The sequence below is a fragment of the Choristoneura fumiferana genome, chromosome 12 (genome assembly GCF_025370935.1).
Source record: "Choristoneura fumiferana chromosome 12, NRCan_CFum_1, whole genome shotgun sequence".
Taxonomy (NCBI): domain Eukaryota; kingdom Metazoa; phylum Arthropoda; class Insecta; order Lepidoptera; family Tortricidae; genus Choristoneura; species Choristoneura fumiferana.
This window is the reverse complement of record NC_133483.1, coordinates 9,803,877-9,824,088: the sequence shown is the minus strand read 5'-3', so window position 1 is coordinate 9,824,088 and position 20,212 is coordinate 9,803,877. Positions and strand designations below refer to the sequence as shown.

The following is a 20,212-nucleotide window of genomic DNA, read 5'->3' as shown; positions in this document are numbered from 1 at the left end:
ACCAGTACTTCTTCACGTAACTCCAAGTCCGTGTACCCTCTTTCACCGCCCGACCCCATAATCATCATTTCCAGAAAAGTCCGTCTGCCACCTTAAGGGAGCAAAAAAGTTCATTATTTATTTATATTACGTGATCGCATTGTCACACCAAAAATGATATTATAACGATTTGATCAGCTAATCAATTTCGGATGTATCAGCGGCGATGAATTTAAAGACAATAATGAAGTTTGTCTTTGGCACAATACGAGGGTCATGCCAAAAGAAATTAGATATTCAAAAACTACAAGGTTTAATTTTTATTATTGCTATCTGTTTTTTCGAAGTATTCACCGTGAACACGTATACACTTTTTCATCCGGCTAAACCACTTGGAAAATGTCAGTGACCATTCTTCTTTGGGTACCTCAGAAATTTCATAATTATAGGCAGCCAGGGCATCTTCTTTGGCTTCAAATCGCCTTCCTTTTAATTTTTCTATAATTTTTGGAAACAGGTAAAAATCACAGGGTGCCAGATCAGGAGAATATGGCGGGTGAGGGAGTATAGTGACATTTTTCGAACTAAAATAGTTGAGTGTTCTGGCAGAAGTGTGCGGGGCGGCGTTGTCGTGGTGCCAGAGCAGGTGCTGGGTTCCTGACTTTGGCCGCTTGTCACACCAAGATGACAGCACCTGTGGAGCACAAACTGTCTCATACCATTCTGAGTTGACAGTTCTTTGATCCTCTAGCACCACAGTCGCAATATGGCCTGTCTTTCAGAAAAATGAGGCAACCATTTGTTTCTGTGTGCTTCGTGCTCGGCGACATTTTGTTGCGAGTCGGTTCATCTTCAAAGCACCATACCGTTGACTGCCGCTTTGTTTCAGGATCGTAGTCATACAACCATATTTCGTCACCTGTCAGTACACAGTTTTCGTCTTGCCAGCATCGAATTTATTTATCATAAATTTACACCAATCCACGCGGCGTTCTTTCTGCAAATCGTTGAGTTTATGCGGCACCCATCTCGAACAACGCTTATGGAGGGACAGTTGTCCATGAATTATGGTTTGCAGTGCTTCTGGTCCAATGCCTAGATCACGCTCAAGCTCTACGTATGTAATTCGTCGGTTCACACGGATATTTTTTTCTACGGCTTGCACATTTTCTTGAGTAACTGCGGTTGGCGGTCGCCCCGACTTCGCCTCATCTTCAAAGCTCTCCCGCCCTTTTTTTAATTCAGCAAACCAATTAAAGACACGTTGCACGAGAACAAGCAGACTCACCAAAAGTCGTGGCTAAAAGTTAAAAACATTCTTGGGGCTTTAAGCCTTTTTTAAAGTCATAATAAATCATAACTCTAAAATCACGGCGACTAAGTTCCATTGTAACCGCAAATTCTCGCCAGAATCAATCAGAAAAATAATATTTAAAAAAATATTACGCAATTTCCGGAGTATTCCATTTTTAAAATTTATAGCTATTTAATGAGCCTCCACGGTGGAACTGGCCAGTACCAATCAAGCGAGCATGGAGTATCTAATTTCTTTTGGCATGACCCTCGTAGTTAATGAGGGCTATCGCGAATGAATTCGCCGCTAGAGGCGCTAGTGTAGCGTGAGGTCTCCGAAATGTCAAATCTCATAGTTTTTGGGTAGAGTGGTGTGTAGTTGTGGTGCGTAGCTCGGGTTTATTTATAATTAGAATAATTTTGTGAATATTTTGCAATATCTGAAATAAATTATGGCAAATATGCGTTCCGGGGCAATAAATGTCTGTGTTTAAGACAGTTTTGTCTTTCGGAAACCTTTGTCCTCCCTTTTTTCCGAACAAAACAGGGACTTTGCAACACTGTGGCATGCTCGATATTTTTATGCTACGGTTTTAAGGTGTATTAAATATGATTTTAATCTAAACTTTGTTTTCACGCCCGTAAAAACAGACTTTGAAAGCCATACTTAAAAACCTCACGAAACAGTGCGCCATCTAGTGAGACAAAAAACGATAGCCCTCATTGTGCGACAAGAGAGCAAAGTTTTTTTTTGTTGCAAATGTTTATTTTGAATCCCGAGTAAGCGAAGATTTCTAAAATTGAATTACGAGCGTCAGCGAGTGATTCTAGGTTGGAATTCTGAGAGCAGCAAGGGATTCAAACACACGAGATGCAAAAAAACTTTGGTATGGTGTGACACATACAATTTTTCACCTCAGCAGCGAGAACATAATTTAAATTTAGCATTAGAATAAAACCACATATACCTACCTGTTTACAAAACAAACACAAATTTATAAACATAATTTGGTTATTAAAAAACAAATATAATAATCACATTTAAAACTCTCACTCGAAAATGATACGTACAGTCGCGATTATATCTTTAAGATATCACACAGAAAGTTAAGAATGCCAAACAATCGGAACGAAAAAGTGTCCAGTAGGTACAATACAAATCTCATACTCATAACATGCATTGTAATTTGAATTTAGCAAAAAGCCTCTTCTTTGGGTCATTAAAAAGGTTGAACAATAAAAGTAAAATTTATTATAAATGATAGTAAACCTTTAAATATGATTTTATTAAGATTTCTATTACATAAACATAAATAGATTTGTTTCAAATTCATTCAATTTGACAAATATTTATTACAACTGTAGCTAGAGGTAGTATACGAAATTCATTTAAAAAAAAAACAAGAGAAGCGGCTTACGTGCAACGAGGTCGCATACTTTACTAAGAATTCGGGAAAATAATTTACATTTTGGAAAATTAATTAGGTATCGTTATATTTTTAGTACCATAAATTTAATTTAAGATTGTAATCAACACATTTGATCCTATCCCTCGCTTTTTTTCGTGTTGAAGTGAAAGTGACAGATCAAAGCCAGAATGACTACGACTTTCACCATCATTCCAGCCTATATACGTCCCACTGCTGGACGCAGGCCACCTCTCAGAATGAGAGGATTTCCCCAGACCCCACCCCGGCCCAGTGCGGATTGGGAACTTCACACACCTCATTTAATTACTTTGCAGTTTTATGCAGGTTTTCCGTACGACTATACGACTTTATTGTTATATAATATTTGAATATTATTACTTTTAGTTAAAAAAAAAAATTACTTACTAACGCTCAAGACAGATAACAACAGTCGACTGTAGAAGTAGAGACAAATTTTAAATTTAAAACTGGTTGAAAACATTAATAATTTTTAAGAAAAATAACTGTTATGGCCTGATTAGGCACTACATCTGTCAAATTAGGCGGGAACTTTTGGATTTTTAATAATGAAGAGAGCTGAACACGAAGTATTTGCTAAAAAAGTGGGTAAAATTTCATCGAAAAACGGACACGATACATCATTTTTCTCCATAAACCAGAACTACTTTATAACGAATTATAAAGCGTTTTGATAAATACCTCATCTGGCAAGCTAAAGACCAACATTGTAATAAGTCTGAACCATATACTTGTAGGTACAGGCTCTATGAACTCACGAATTTATCTGAGAGAATGTATTATAAAATGATTTCATTTATAGATAAATATTACCATAGGGAAAAAATTATCTGGCCGGAGAAGGCCAATTTTTCATTTGTCTTAATTTAAATAAAAACACTATTATATTTTTTCACTACTGAATTTCATTTCTATTTTGTCTCTTTACTTCTGGGACACCCCAGTATCCTTGTCTTCAATTATGTTATCTGAATATGTAATAAGTAATATTGTGACTCACTTTGATCGTACAGCTGATTGTTGTTGTTTTTTAATTCTTCACGCTTATTTTGAATAAGCTGTAACAAAATAAACGGTTTTAGAATCACTAAACTAACTCGGTTTCAAACCGTTCAATAATTATTATACTTTTTTAGAAAACATACATCTTATCTTCAAATAATATACCTTATCTACGAAATCGAATAGCACTCTTCTACTTTCTTTAAACTCCTTGTATATTGGCAGGTTCTTGTAAATAACGTCGGGGTGCATCCAAACTGTAACGATTCGCCGCGCTACGAGATGTGAAACTTTCTCAAATGCTTTCATGAAGCGGTGGTCTGAGTTCTGCTGAGAATTCATTTTCACACCCAACGCGCTCTCTGAAAGATAACAACAAGTATTTAATTGCGAGGCAATCTGCGGTGACCAATTAATCAGAGTCCCTCCCTATTCGACTTATTTCAAACTTCTTTTCTTTTTCTTCTTAATCTTTTGTTTAAATCCGATTACTGTATCTTAAGTATTTTTACAAATAAGGCTCCGTTTCCACTAGAGACATGCGAAGATGTGTTGTGAGGAATGTGTTTTTCATGAACTCATAGAAACACTTAATTTACCTCGCCTTGCTCTGCTCAGCTGTTTCCACCACAGATGCGGTGTGCGAGATAAGTAAATGAAGCGTTTCTATTGGGTCATAAAAACACAGTCCTTGCAACACATCCTCGCAGATATTTGGTGGAAACACAGCCTTACGAAGGAACAGATGGCATTAATCCTTTAAATAATGGATTCCTTAAAGCATGTTTTTGAAAAGTAAAGTGCCTAGTAATATTGACCTCTTTTGAATAGAGCAGTAACGGTATTGCAAATAATTTATCAGACATGTTGAAAACTAAAAGGACTCGCGGTCAGCTACTGATTGTTTTTAATAACCGAGAGAAAAGTTATACCACGCACCATGTTTGTAACATGCAAGATTAGACCAGTACATTGCACAAAGATACAAGTATCAATTATACTAGCGGGTAGTTACGTAGCAAAAATGCAGCTGATTGCAATTCCAGGTAACTATAAGTAACGTAGGAGTATATAGTATTTATTACGTCTAGTGTTTCCTGGTATTAGATTATTACTTAATCATTATTAACAGAGCCTTGGTTCATTTCTGCGTAATCCGTTCAAAGGATTTCAAAAGAAGTGATCGCTGTTTTATAAGCGTCACAAGCTAATGACGCAGTATGAAGTGCGAAAAATTACGTCAGAAAAGGTTTATAATCAATTTGATTTGCATTTTCAACATAATATGACGGGATTAAGCTTAAAACCATTAACAAGGTAATAAACTATATGAGGTTTATATTGATAACAAACTCAGCGAAAGAAATAAAATTGGAACGCCTTTGGAATCACGTATAACAGGCCTGCTGGGCTACTACGAAACTCGAAAATCGCAGTTCGTATCGTACCGTCCCGCTGACGCTTATATTATTTAATACGAGAGTGGGAAGGACGGTACGATACAAACTTCGATTTTCGAGTTTCGTAGTAGCCCTGGAAGCTCAACTTCGGCCACAAGTATTTTCATTCTTTTTCATCTCTCCTGTTCGGAAAGTTTAATTTTCATGGATAGATACCCGGGTGGAAAATTGCGTTTTCATCTCAAGGGTGAAAAGTTTTTTTTTTTTACGATTAGCCACGGAGTCGAAGACTATTGAGTTACGTCAATGACACTTTTTTTCACGTTTCGGCCTGGCCATCTAGATACACGTCGTGACCAAGGAGCTAATATACCTACAACACTGGAGGTTGAACGCCGAACATCCGTTTGAAACAAGAAATTTGACTTTTATTATGTCACGAATATATTTCATCTCTTTCTTTAATTAGGTTAAGAAAGAGATGGAAGCCATTCTTGAAATGAGAAAGAAAAAGATGAAATATATAAATAAGTAACAAAGGTCAAACTTCTTCGTTCGGCGTTCAACTTCCAGTTTTGTATATAAGGTCCTTGGTCGTGTCGTGACCAACTGGATTTTTTATAGTCGGACGTGGCAGATGGCCAGTGCGAAAAGGTTGGAGGATGGATATCAGTAAATTTAATTTATTATTATTCTCTTGTTTTTTTGTAGTATTTTACTTTCCTCACTGTCGAAATGAAAAGTAAAGTGTCTAACTCGGGTGAAATTATCCATTTCCCCTCGAACTATTGGCGCTCTCAATTTGTTCGAGCGTCAGAAATATCTCGGGTGAAATGGGTCACTTTCCACTCTTGGTTATCAATTTACTATTTTGCGACACGAAAATCCTTATGCAAATGTTATTAATTTTTATGATATTCATAAATGTGAATAAATTTTAACATTTCAGTATGTAAGGGAGTTAACTTAAACCTGTCTGCACTTTGATTCTGAATTAAAATGAACTATTATATAATTTTAAGTTTCCACAACTTAAATTCATGGCATAAAAATTAATAAAAGGTAATTACCGCAAACTGAATCAAAAGTATACGTGTTCATGTACTTCCATATGGAAAAGTCGCCTTCCTCTGCAACTGGTCTCAATAGTTCGCTCATTAAGGAGCTTTGTTGATCGAAAATTTCCACAAATTGATTAAGGTTTTTCATGCTGAATGTTGGAGCCAAGATCTTCCGACGAGGACGCCATATAGGGACTGAAATAGTACATTTTGTCTTAAGGGCGGTAAATAAGGAATTACGAACGAGAGTCTATTAGAAGCCCGAAGTCGAAGACTGAGGGCTTTAATGAGTCGATGTTCGTAATTCTAGTACCGCCCGTGCGACATACAATGTTTTTCATCACATTTGCGAGTAAAATTTTATATTTCTAAAAGAAAAAGTATAATTCTTCCAAATATTGGCGATATCATAGGCTGCGCTCTTGGCAGCGTCGCCCTCAACCTCCCGCAGCATGCGCCGCAACGTGCGTGTGCATGTGGTCCATGTAGTCCTGCAGCAGCGCGCGCAGCACCATCAGTACGGGCACCGACTCATTTACCGACCTTGGGCTTCATGACAAGAAAATTTGTACGCGCAATGACTCATTTACCGACCACGGGTTTCATGACAAGCACATTAAGGTCGAGGGTTTTATTTGGGGGGTTGCAAGCAAGGTAGCCTGCATGTTACGACACTGTTTACGAGCAAGTGTGATGAAAAATAATTAAATAACAATATTCAAAGGTTGACCAGTAGAGATCCCTTAAAGGGATAAGTTCGCCTTTGTACATAAAATCTCAATGTTGGTCAATTGTGTTTGTTTATTTTTTTTGTACACTAAAGAGTTTACATACATACATACATAATGCTGTGTTAATAACGTATTAAGAAAACACCTTACTGTCCATTGATGAGTGTCATTTCGCTGAAAATATAACAAGGACTTGTTTTCCTCATCGTCAAACAATTCTAAAAGGTACACAAAAAAACCTGATGTCTTTGTCCGGTATTCAAACTATGTTTTCATCGAATTTCATTTAAATCGGTTCAGTGGTTTGGACTTGATGAAGTAACAAACAAACCAACAAACAAACAGACTTACAATTTTTCGCAATCATAATATTGTAGTGGGATAATACGTAGGTAGGTACCTAACTCGTATATAACTTATGTTGAGTGTTTACCTGCCTTTTTAGTCATAAATTTACACTAAAAACAAAAAGTAAGTGCCGTACTACAGTATGTTCATTCTAGCATGGTGCGTGACACTTGATGCATGTTTCGTTTAACTCAAAAAAAGTTGCTGCGGTCTAAATATATGGAAGTATATTTCAGTTGTAGCCTGAATATGACTGGCGTAAAATATTTGAACATAAAGAACTAAATAAATTTAAGGTATCAGATTTTTAAATCAGTTAATTAAATTCAAAGCACAATTAAGTAAATAAACGTTATATGCATTTAACGTAACGTTTAGTGATGGGACCTAATGGATCTTGAGTTATATCGGTACTTATTACTTAATTGGTAAGTAACGAATATTCTTGCAAACTCCGTTAAGCCTTACTTAAGTGGCAAATAATATTCCAACCTGGAATTTCACTAATATTCTCATCAAAATTAGCGTAAGTAATAAACGAATAAATGATGACATTAATTATGATTAAGATTTGAAATTATTATTTTTATGGACTCAAGTTTCGACACTTTGATTCTCTAGTCTTTTGATATTGACAGCTGTCTACCGCACGGGCCGCACCACGCCAAAATGAAAGCTGTAATTATTTAGTGAATAACCTAACCTAACCTAACCCACAAAAAGTTGGAAAACCCTTACTATGTCACTTCAAAGTTCAATATCTCAAAAACGGCTGAACCGGTTTTGATGAAACATGTCTAAGAACCATCGCTAAAAAACCTGCTTTCAAATAAAAAGCCGCATTCAAATCGGTCCACCCGTTTAAGAGCTACGGTGCCACAGACAGACAGACAGACACACATAGCGGTCAAATATAACACCCCTCTTTTTGCGTCGGGAGTTAGAAGAACGTATATTTAGGTCATATTTTATGTTTTGTGATGACAAATTTTCATTTAAACTTTAGTAAAAATTGAATTACCTGCAGCAAATATGCTCCCATTTCCCGTTACAGTCCGACAGTACCTCATGGTAGTGTCGTCCTTGTCCATGCATGACTTGAGAACTACGTCAACGGTCTCGGGGTCAGTCACAACTGGAAAATCGAGGTTAAAAACAAAACAGGTTAATAACTGACAATTTAAAGAAACTAGTTGCACAAAACCAAACACTTTACTATTAAATCAAAATTTCGTCAGATATTTTGAGTACTTTTCAGGTAAGTAAAGCTAACGCGTTTTAAAAATTGCATGATTTTGTATAGTAAGTAATTACTTTATCGTTTTTTTTTTTCATATAAAAGGTAAAGTAATTTAACAATAGCATATACGACGCGTTACCGCGGTTTGAGCTCTAATTAATTAATTTATTTTGGTAAAATAATGTAAAAAAAATACTGTGTGAACAGTTACTTACCTATATACAACTTAGGTCCCAACCAAAATGAAGAAAGACCACCTTGGTCGTTGGCTATACGAGCGGCTTTTTTAAATAAATTCATCAAATCTACAAAAAAAAAACAACAAATTATGTACACAAAATAAATAGGACACGAAACGCAGCGAAAAAATTAAAAATCGAAACAAGGGATTTTTTTTTTAGAAATTACGAGACCTTTTTAGTTAAGTAATAATTAATATTATTATGTATCATTTTTAATCATGTTTTTTTCCTTTCTTTTCCTATATAATTTTTTTTTTAGAAAAACTTTAGTTAGTGTACAATGCTGTGTGTATTGTCTTATAGGGGAGCACCCAAATACTCCGAAATATTTTATTTCGAATTTGCTAATTCAGATTTTTAAAACTCCGATTTTCACAATTCCTAAGACATATAATTCCGATTACTTAAAAACACGAAATTTATTTTCCCTAATTTCAAAACATCGATTTTTTTAATATCCGATTTTTAAAACTCCGAAGAATGAAAAGCAAAGCAATTTTCCGACATGACATCGCTAATTCGGAAATATGACATTCGGCAAAATAAACTTCGTGGGATAATCGGAATCTTGATTTCGAATCTCGAATTCCGAATGAATCAATTTAGGTAAATTGACCTGCATACTAAGGTTAGGTTAGGTTAGAACTGCGACATGGCCATAATTGCGCGGAATAGGAGCTCCGCGAAGCGGAGCTTCGTCGACCTTGTGTCACATTGCTGAAAATCAATAACAGTAAATACTGTTTTAGGCCAATCTAATCTACATAGCTTAAGCTAAAAAGTCGGGATTTATTATTGGTCGGTGTAGTGATATTCGGAATTTTGAAAATCGGTATTTTAGTAATCGGAATTCCTATTTTTGACATTTCTGATTATTATTGAGTCGGACTTCTTATTGTTCGGTTTATTAACATTCGGAATTTCGAACATCGTCATTTTAAACATTAGGTATTTTTAATTATCGGATTCATAAAAATCGGATTTATGAAGAATCGGAATAGTCATATTAGAAGTTTTGTAGTTAGTTTTGAAGAAAATCGTTATTGAAGTTCGTGATTCCTACTTTCAGAATTTCGTTTTTCGTATTTATGTAGTGTACTCGTCTTGTAGGCACTAATTTGTTTTATTTCCTGTCTATTCTACAATGCGGTTATTTACGTCCTACAATTTTACCAAAATAATATAAATAAATAGGTACCTGGGGCTTAAAAGTATACAAATATATTAGCTTATGTCCGAAGCTTTGCCCATGTGCAAAACTAAAGGACGGCTCCCTATTCCGTGTCAATTTTGCTATATTTCTTCTTAGTGCACCCTTCTTCATGCATCCTTATGAAATTTTATTGTCCGCCAATTTAAATTAAGGGCAAAAATTGTTCCCAGTTACCTTTTGCTGTTTGCGTATCTAGTTTAAAATCAAAGTATAATAGAGCAAAAAGTGAAAAAAATAATAGTAAGTACCTAATTACATAGTATGTACGTACATAGTAGGCAAATTAAGAACGAAAACGGCAATTGTGTCCCCCCCCCCTCTATCTTGTAAACCGTTTGTCCAAAAAATATGGAAAGGTTTCGTTGTAAATACTTACAAGGAATTTGGTTTCAACATGATCGAATATACCGTTTTTGAGTTTTAATTAAAAGTAATGTAATTAAAAGAGTAAAAAAAGATAACAGTAAAATGAAACTGTGTTAAAAAATCAAAATTGGGAAAAAAATACCAGTGGAAAATTATGGGAATGGAATCATTGCCAACCAAGAAAAAACGATTTTCGGAAATGATTGAAGATTTGACTGATTGATAAACACAAAATAAACATTGTACTTTGCTCTGATAAAAAAAAATCTAATATCTATACATAAATTGTGACAAAAAAAACTATTAATTCAATGTTCCAAATGAATGTAACCATCTTTGACAAGTCGTTGGCCCACTATTACAGGGGTTATATGTAACATTTTTACGTTAATCAAAGTTTGAACTTGAGTATGTAGTCAAGAAGTTCAATTTTGAATACCTTAACAGTGAAACATAGAACCCTATAATATTGAGCCAGCGAAACAACAGCAAAACAAAACACTTTGACACTTCACGAGAAAAGTAGCTACGCTAATGTCAATGCATAAATCTATCTCACGTTTTATTATGATTGCATGATGGGTGAAAAAATAACCAAGATGCTTTCATTTAATATAATTATGTTTATTTTTTAAGTTTTGAATTCACACTGAAGATGAAATAATGAACAAAAAAGAAAATAAAATGTATCACTTTGACATAATAATATGAAATGTACTTATAAATACAATAAACTTGCGCGGACCGCACGCTTTCCATACAAAACTGGCCCGCCGCGGATTAATTTAGTATGGGAATCGTAGAACCCAAATTTTAATTAACACTTCTAACTAAAACTCCTCTTATTAATTGAAAGTACCAATTTAGAAGTTTTTATGTTTTGAAGAATACATAGTAAAAATATAGTATAAATAATTGTTTTTTTATATAGTATGCCTTTTTATTTTTTGTCATTACCTCTTCTCAAACAGCATAACTCATAATAATTATAGTCCTTTCATAACCTAGAATGCCGTTATTTACAGAGTGACTCACATATTACGGCTTTTTAATGTATTGAAAGTAAATATTTCTGTTGCTATATAATTTTGATTAAAAAGTAAAAAAAACATCTAAGCTTTAAAACGGTTAAGATACTTTAACTTCATTTTTATTTACAACGCAACGTGCATCTTCTACTGGCAATAATAGACAATACCGCGGCTATTGGTAGTAATGACATTCTATTGTATTAATCGCACCTAACTTTCATTTAAAAAATAACAATTCTATAAAAGTTATGTAGAATACTAAGCTTAAAAGTCGCTAGGGTACACTGCTAACGGCCTTTTAACTTATTATTCTTCGTCGAATAATATTCACAAATCCTAAGCTATAACATAAAAGCCTCCAAAATTATTACTATTTATAATTTTTGTTTAATGAAAATATTTACATAAAAAAACGTGATTTTTTATCTAAATTTTAATGTAATCAGAGTTTTTGTAAGTAAATTTATGCCTAAGACACAGGTATTTTAAAATTTTGAATAGTTTTTGCTGTTTTTCTCGAAAGTTACTTTTATTTGTCACTTTGCCGCCTTCTTCGGTAATTTCTTTCAATAAACTGAGCCATCTGTCGAAATTAAAGAAAATAAAAAAATACCACCAATCTTATACAGTGTTTTATGCAAGAAAAACTTTGGTTTTGATTATGACAAAAAACACGAAATTTGGGAAAGAATCGCAAAATTATAATTTATTTCTTTTTTACCTTCATGACTTCCTCCTAGCAAATGAGCGTGTCCTATAATGGGTAACTCTTGAAGCCCGCCTGGAGATATTTCTGTATAAATCTTTCGAATCCTCCTTCTCTGCCACCTCAAGTATACAATCCAGAATGCAACAGCAATTAGTAATAACTGCCAAAACATTTTTGTATCACTATTTTTTTTTCAACGCACACAATCTGCGACCGTCTTATCCGAGTGTCCGAATTGCATTGAATTCTGGCGGAGAAGAAGAATAAATAATTTTTTCAGACCGAAGGACAAAATATCAAGATCATAGAACCAGTTCGTTGCATAATGACGTCTAACTCTAATGTAGAGTATGTCGTATTACGTATGTTACAAGCTGTAACGGCAAAGCTCGCTTACGTATGACATAAACTGAGCTTTATCGATTCTCTTAATTACTGAGTTATTACCTAGTTCTTTTTACCCGACTGCCCGAAATTATTATGTTTTTAGAGCGTATGTATGTGTGTATGTATTATATGTATGTGGGTTTGTATGTCCATTTCTTTGATCCTCGCTGCAGCCTAAACGGCTGGAAGGATCTTAACATAATATGAGGTATCATAAGATTGGTCATAACTGTCGGAGTGACATAGGGTATACGAGTACTTATTTAATTTTAATATGGTGGGGGAAACAAAAAATATATATTTTACTTTGTAACAATATTGGTATCAAATGAAAGCTAATAATTTGACGAGAAGACATCACAAATTTTCCTGAATGCTGCCCATCAGAGTTGAATTCTTCAGGCGACCTATTTGTGGAAGTTGGACTTACCTCGAGCGTATCGTTCCCAGTGATAACTGGTATGGGTATCACATTTTAAACATTTAACTTGATTTTTCTCAAAAATGTCCGTAAAAGTTGACATTATTCTTTACATATCAGAGGGTGAAGTGCATAGTTTATGGTCAGCGAAAAATTAAAAAGTTAAAAAGATTGCAGGCGCGCTAGCTCGACAATAATGAATTAGCGCGCCTGCAATCAGACACAATTTTTTTTAAAGTTAAAAAGGCCATGGAAATGTTGGCACAAGTCGTATACAGCCAAGTCTAATGGCCGGTATCAGATATTTTTTTACACCTGCAGTTTATTTTTAATTAAAAAAGGCGGGAAATCATACGAAAAATATTGGAATAAAATTAAATTTTATAATATATTTTGAGAAAAAGTATATTCTGTTTCAGAATTATTCACCATTTTTGAGAAAAGCTTTATATTAGTCTCGGCTGGAATAGCAATTGCTGGCTTCGTATTAGTTAAACGTTAAATACTCATACGCAGTCAGCAATTGCCTACTTCCAGGCCACGACAATAATCTACTATTAGTCTTATCTATATATGTAAGCCCTCAAACTTTTTACGGCATAGATGTCGCTAGCGTCGCTGCTTAAGTGACTAAGTAAGAAACACAAGCTGAGATATGGGGTGCATAGGGAAATTCGTGTCGGTACCGTTGACCATCAGTGGTGTAGCGGTATAGCACGCGGTACGGATTACCGAGGACCTGGGTTCGATTCCCAGTGATGGTCTTATTTTTCTGTTTTTTCTGTGCATCTATATTTCAGTTTGTATTTTCAATTTCGGTTTTACGGGATGACCGTAAAAGTAAAAATTTGGAATTGAAATAAAAAATACAAAAAGATTCCAAAAAACCAATCTTAATGTATGGGGTAGTCTGACAATAAAAAACAAAAGGGCACATCTGAAGCTTGTATACAGCTCATGCATGTGATAATATAGCTACATTTCATTTACCTCCACTAAAAATATCACCGTTTAATGGGGACGCCAGTAAAGGGATAACTTTTAGAGATACCCATCGTTCTTAAATCCACAAAAATACGCATATTAACGGTGTTAATAAATTTAATTATTTAAAAGTCATATCTTGAGAGTCCGGCAATTGATGTCATTAGTTCAATCACAGTATCATCTAACAATTATGATATCGCTTGATCTGCTCTTTGCAACCGGTTTGATAATAAACGCTTACTTATTAATGAACATATTAAGTGCCTTTTCTCAATCGAACCTTTAGTTCGTGAATCAGATAAGGGATTACGTAATTTAATTGATATTTTATCTAAAAACTTGTCCGCTTTAAACTCTCTAGAGGAACCTACTAACCAGTGGGACACAATTATAATCTATATGGCATCAGCAAAGTTAGATCCCACTACAGCTAGGAAATGGGAAGAATTTAGGAATTCTAGGGAGTCAAAATCATCAATAACCCTTCAGAATTTTTATTCGTTTCTTGGGAACAGAGCTACTGTACTAGAAACATTACATGCAGGTAAAGATACTAGGAATGAAAAACATCATCATTTTGTAAAATCATAATCGTTTGTAACTTCTCCTTCCACATCCAGTTCTGGTACTAAATATCCGTGTTTAGCGTGTAACCATCATGTACAGGACCGCAATGCAAAATTGTTTCAACGGCAATTATGCAGTAGTAGTAGTAGTAGCAGTAGCAGTATTTCCGTAGTGGGCATCAGTCATTCCAATGTTACATAGGTGGTTACAGGATCTGAAAACGAAAACATAACACGTTAATACATAAGCAATATTCAATACCAACTCCACCTTCTCAAGGACACTCATCACCACCTAATTCAAACGAACATCACTCACCTACGCCTGCACCTGCATCTGCATCTGCACATATCACATCTGAACAACCTGCTACGTCTGTCTCAATGTCTGCTGTTGCTTCTAACCAGGCTCTACTGTCTAATGGTACTGGTTGGATTAACAAACAATGGCAAATCATTCATCTTAAGGGCCTACAGTATCTCATTTGCTTAGTATGATCCTCTTATTTATCAACACGACTGCAGCAATCCTTTGAAACTCATATACAGCAAAGTTAAGGGCTAACTCTAGTGACGTCTAGTGGCGAAAACACGATTCGGTAAAATTTTCTCGATAGAAAAAAATCGCAAAGTTGGCTCTAAATATAAAAATAAACGGCTAATATTCAAAAAATACTACGAATTACAACTTAAAACTTTGGATTACAATAGTACTAATGACAAGGTAGGTGATGGTAGCTGCACTTTTTGTAAAACAGAGATACCTAAACTACCGCACATAAAACCATTTTACCGCTGGCCGCTCCTGCTTCCCGGCCCCCTGGCCATTCCGCTTTGGCTTTCGGACGGGTAGGCTGCGTCGCTTGCATTCAGCGCACACACGCACACATACAGGCTATACAGTAATTACTTTTCGCGTATAGTAATTATTTTACTAAGTAAAATTGTATCTGATTATAAATAATTATACTCGTCTATAATGTAAAAGTTACCAGGTAAGTAGTAGTTGTGTTATGTTACTGGATTTGGATTTTTCGTGAACTTGAGTGACTTTTCCGCACGAGCTTGTGTGCGTGCTACGAGCGATGCGGTGCGGTGAGGCGGGGGCAAAATCGGGATTCGAGCTGAGGTAGTGCGCGCCCTTAAGAGGACTTCTTGATAGTGGAAGCCAAACATCTTTCATCAGCGAAGCAGCCCAGAAGAAAAACGGTGTCTGCAAACAAAATATAAATAATCAATTACCTAGTATCTGGCCTTAATGGCTCATCTATCTATAACCATCACCGAACATTGCAACATTAGGTACATTAAATTCATTACATACATCATTTTGCATACCGATTAAGTGCTATGTTGTACCTACTATAACTGATAAACTTCCTTTTGTAAACATTTATCAACGTAAGTTAGGTATACCGCGTTAAATTCAATTAGCCGACCCAGAATTCTAAAAAGTAACGAGGTAGATTTGTTATTAGAAGCTGACGTCTTTTGGGACACATTAGGTACAAACAAATTAGAGTTAGATATAAATGTAAATAGCTCTCGTCATTTAGCTAACATGGCCCGTGGTTCCCTACGTGAGACAGCATTGGGTTGGATAATAGGAGGCCCCTCGTGGAATACTAATTCTAACTCATCGAAAACTTTCACTGTAATTTCTTCCAGGAAATAAAAGAACAATTAGCGATATTTTGGGAGCTCGAAGAACTGCCATCTATAAACCCTAAATCTAACGAAAATGATTATTGTGAGAAATTATATTTTAGCAGACTACATCTAGAAATGAGTCTGGTAGGTTCTGTGTCGAAATTCCTATGCGTGAGTCGCCTGAAGCATTAGGCGAGTCTTTCAACCTGGCTAAGAAATGACTCATACAAGTGGAAAAGTCATTAAATAATAACCCATCTGTTCGTCAGCAATACATCGAATCTATGTGAGAATACGAGTCATTGGGTCACATGAGCGAAGTACCTAAACCTTAGTTCGGTTGTTATTACCCCCACCACCATATATTGCGGGAAAATAGCGAAACAACCATATTACGGGTAATTTTTAATGCATCTGCAAAGACTTAACGAAACTCAACACGTCGGTCCTGTCGTACAGGATGACCGATGTTCTATTCATCTTATATTTCGACAACATAAATATGTTGTGCAAGCCGACATCGAGAAAATGTATAGGCAAATTTTAATTGAGCCCAAACAACGTCATTTCCAAATGATTTTATGGCGAGAACAAAGTACACTTTCAATTAAAATCTAGCAATTGAATACTATAACCTACGGAACAGCCTCCGCACCGTACTTTAGCACGCGCTGTCTCATTCAGTTGGGTATAGAGTGTACAGATAAATTCATATATACGTGCATAAAAGAAGATTTTTATGTTGACGATTTTTTATCTAGAGCTAGTACAGAGGAGGAACTTTTAGTTCTGTGACTAGCATTCTTCACTCGGCTTGTTTACCTTTACATACATTTCGAACAAACATTCCTTCAGTTCTAGAAAGTACTAACTTACAACACATCAACAAAGAATATAACTTAAATTCTGAGTCAAGTGTACTAGGCATAAAATGGGACCCATCAGAAGACGTACAGTACTTAAATTTCCCATTGCCATAACTAGTTTGACAACGCCAGTGACAAAGCGAACAATTTTATCAAAATCAGCTCAGTTATTCGACCCACTAGATTTATTAAGTCTATAACTACAATAACGTCAAAAATATTACTTCAGAAACTATGGTTATCTAAATTGGAATGGGACGAACCTGTTCATGCATGTGGCATAATTTTGAAAAAGGTTTAACTGCCCTTTCAGACATCCGAATTCCTCGATTTATAAGTTGCAGCGAACCAAAACATATTCAATGGCATTCGTTCAGTGACGCATCACAAGATGCGTACTCAGCATGTATTTATTTACGTTCTATCGACGCAAATGGTCAAGCCACCACAAAATTATTATGTGCAAAGAGTAAGGTAGCTCCCCTTAAACGTTACTATACCGCGTCTTGAATTGTGTGGTGTTACTCGCGGCAAAATTAAATACAAAGGTAAATAAAGTTTACGTCACAAAATAACTGACATATACTACTGGACTGATTCTACGGTAGTATTAGGCTGATTGTCCACTCCACCACGCGAATTAAAGCCTTTTGTAGCTAATCTCGTCAAAGAAATTCAAGAATTGACAAAGAATGCTCGCTGGCGACATGTCCCTGGCCTGGACAATCCAGCTGACCTGGCTACCAGAAGTATAGAACCAAATCACGTACAAAATGCTTCACTATGGTGGAATGGACCACCATTCCAAAAAAACATTGCGATTTATTGCCTAAAATACCTACCTAATTCCTCTCCATCGATGTTACCTAAAAAAAAAGCTTATGCGAAAGACTTAAGTACTAAACCTACATCATGCACTAACCCTACATCTACATGCACTACACTACATACTACAACAAATACATATCCGTCACATTCTAACATCATAAGCATTGAAAAGTAAGTCCAGAATAAATAATAGGATATTTTTTATCCCGAAAAAAATTGCCGTTCCCAAAGGATGACCAAAAGTTTGTTTTGTATTCTAACCGCTGAGCTGACTCTCTACATAGAACTATGAATGCACATTACACAAACGTTTTTTAAATACCTAATGTGTTAAAAAGCATGCTTGCTTGCATTCTGGCTTGCATGCTTGCTTGAAAATTTACATGCTCACTTGCATGCTTGCTTGCATGACTGCTTGCATGTTTGTTTGCTTGCTTGCATGCTTGCTTGCATACTTGCTTGCATGCTTGCATGCTTGCTTGCATACTTGCTCGCATGCTAACTTGCATGCTTGCTTGCTTGCTGGCATGCTTGAATGCAGATTTGAATGCATGCGCTTGCTTGCTTGCATGCTTAAATGCAGCCTTGAATGCATGCTTTCTTGCACTATTTCATGCATAATTACATGCTTGCATACTTGCTTGCATGCTTGCTTGCATGCTTGAATGCATGCCTGAATGCAGCCTTGAATGCATGCTTGCTTTCACGCTTGAATGCAGTCTTGATTAAATACTTGCTTGCATGCTAGAATGCAGTCTCGAATGCATACTTGCTTGCACTATTTCTTGCATAATTATGCTTGCTTACATGCTCACTTGCATGCTTGATTGCTTGCTTCTTTGAAATGTTTATGGTTCAAGGGAGCGAAGCCGCGGGTAAAAGCTAGTATTTATATAAAGAGGTGAAATAAATAAGATTCAATTCCTCAAGTCACTACAATCCGAACAGGTTGTCCGAACGTCGACTAGCTAAAGGGGTCTTTTAATTACTTAGTGTTACGACATCAATTAGCGTGTTTCTCAGTGGAGCGTGAAAGATTAATAAGTAAACAAACCTTACCTATGAAATCGAACGTGTTGTCTTTAAATCCTTTTCTTGACACTGACGGTATAATTCGTTGTGGTGGTCGTCTTTCAAACTCCTCTGAAAATTTTACAAAAAAAGTACCCGATTATATAAGATAGTAAGCATCATTGAACAAAGTTAATTTTCATGGAAAACCATAAAAAACTTCTGCATTGCGGCCCACAATTAACTTTCCCATATACGGAGTGAATATTGCCCAGTTAGAGGTAGACTACTAGCAAGAGCAGTAGTAAATAATTGCTGGCTTTGTAAAATAATCAAGTTTAAAGCTAAACTTACCTTTCCGAGTGAGCGGGGTCGACTTTGCTGGCCCATTACTAATAAGTGACCGCAAGGGTTGTGGTTGTACTCGTAAAATTACGAAATCCTATTTGTGTCTCTTCGTTTAAGCGAATTAAGCACGGAAGTTTTTTTACTTTGTCTCAAAACGGTTTATCGCTCGAAGGGGAAAGCCGAGCGAATTGTACTGTGACAATGGTACTAATTTTGTCGGTGCAAATAACGAACTTAATTAACTTTTAAAGGCACACAATGAGAATGTATCATCATAGTCGGCATTTGAAGGCAATAGATTTAGATTCTCTCCCGCTTACTCCCTACATTTTGGAGGGATTTGGGAATTGAATATTAAATCAGCAAAACATCATTTGGTAAGAATATTGGGAGATAAACATCTGACATTTGAGGAGCTTTCTACATTATTCACTCAAATAGAAGCACTCCTTAATTCCCGACCCTTCACTCCTGGGCACTTCATAATCGGCAGGCCACTGACGGCAACACCTACACCTGCTTTACTCGATGTCAACATCAACAAATTACCAGCACATCGAAAAATTAAGACAGCATTTCTGGTAGCGCTGGCAGTCGGAATACCTGTCAGAGCTGCAGCAGCGGACGAAATGGAAGGTTGAGCAGCCTTCACTTCAACGCGACGCCATGGTAGTACTGAAGGAGCCCAACGCGCCTTCCCTAAAATGGCGCAGCACTAGCTGTCAAACGGCACTACGAAAAGAGAACTTGATTAGCACGGAATAAATATTTTGTTTGAACTTTTTTAATTTGTAATCTTCGTGATTAAAGTATTTTATCATCTCAAACATCATTTTCATCATTTCTATCATCATCTGCATCATCTGAAAGACCCGGAACGTTGATCCGTTCCAGTATTTACATCATCATCAACCTGGCTCAACCCAGTCCGGTATAGTAAGTTACAACTTAAATAAACTATGACAAAATAAAATAAAATCATGTTACAACTGTTTAATTAACTCCGTCAATCTGCAGTACAAAAGTCAGTTCGATATTTTTTTTCCTAACACAAATTGTTAAATTAGTTTAAAAAAAAACCCTAA

General features: G+C 35.8%; 1 protein-coding gene and 1 long non-coding RNA gene across 2 annotated transcripts in view; both read right to left on the bottom strand.

Moving 5' to 3' along the window:
• LOC141433673 (cytochrome P450 4C1-like) overlaps window positions 1-12,318 on the bottom strand; it is a 23,992-nt gene extending 11,674 nt beyond the window's left edge. Inside the window, exons 1-7 of the mRNA XM_074095774.1 lie at window positions 12,076-12,318; window positions 8,718-8,807; window positions 8,284-8,397; window positions 6,193-6,378; window positions 3,888-4,084; window positions 3,721-3,778; window positions 3-91 (exon numbers count right to left, since the gene is read on the bottom strand). Coding sequence (XP_073951875.1) covers window positions 3-91; window positions 3,721-3,778; window positions 3,888-4,084; window positions 6,193-6,378; window positions 8,284-8,397; window positions 8,718-8,807; window positions 12,076-12,235 — 894 coding nt within the window. The 5' untranslated portion in view covers window positions 12,236-12,318. The remainder of the gene's footprint in view (window positions 1-2; window positions 92-3,720; window positions 3,779-3,887; window positions 4,085-6,192; window positions 6,379-8,283; window positions 8,398-8,717; window positions 8,808-12,075) is intronic.
• Window positions 12,319-15,262: 2,944 nt separating this feature from the next.
• Window positions 15,263-19,947, bottom strand: LOC141433772 (uncharacterized). Its single transcript, XR_012451950.1, has 3 exons — window positions 19,731-19,947; window positions 18,828-18,911; window positions 15,263-15,637 (listed from the first exon to the last, which is right to left on the bottom strand). It is a non-coding gene; the product is annotated as an uncharacterized lncRNA (long non-coding RNA).
• Window positions 19,948-20,212: the final 265 nt, after the last annotated feature.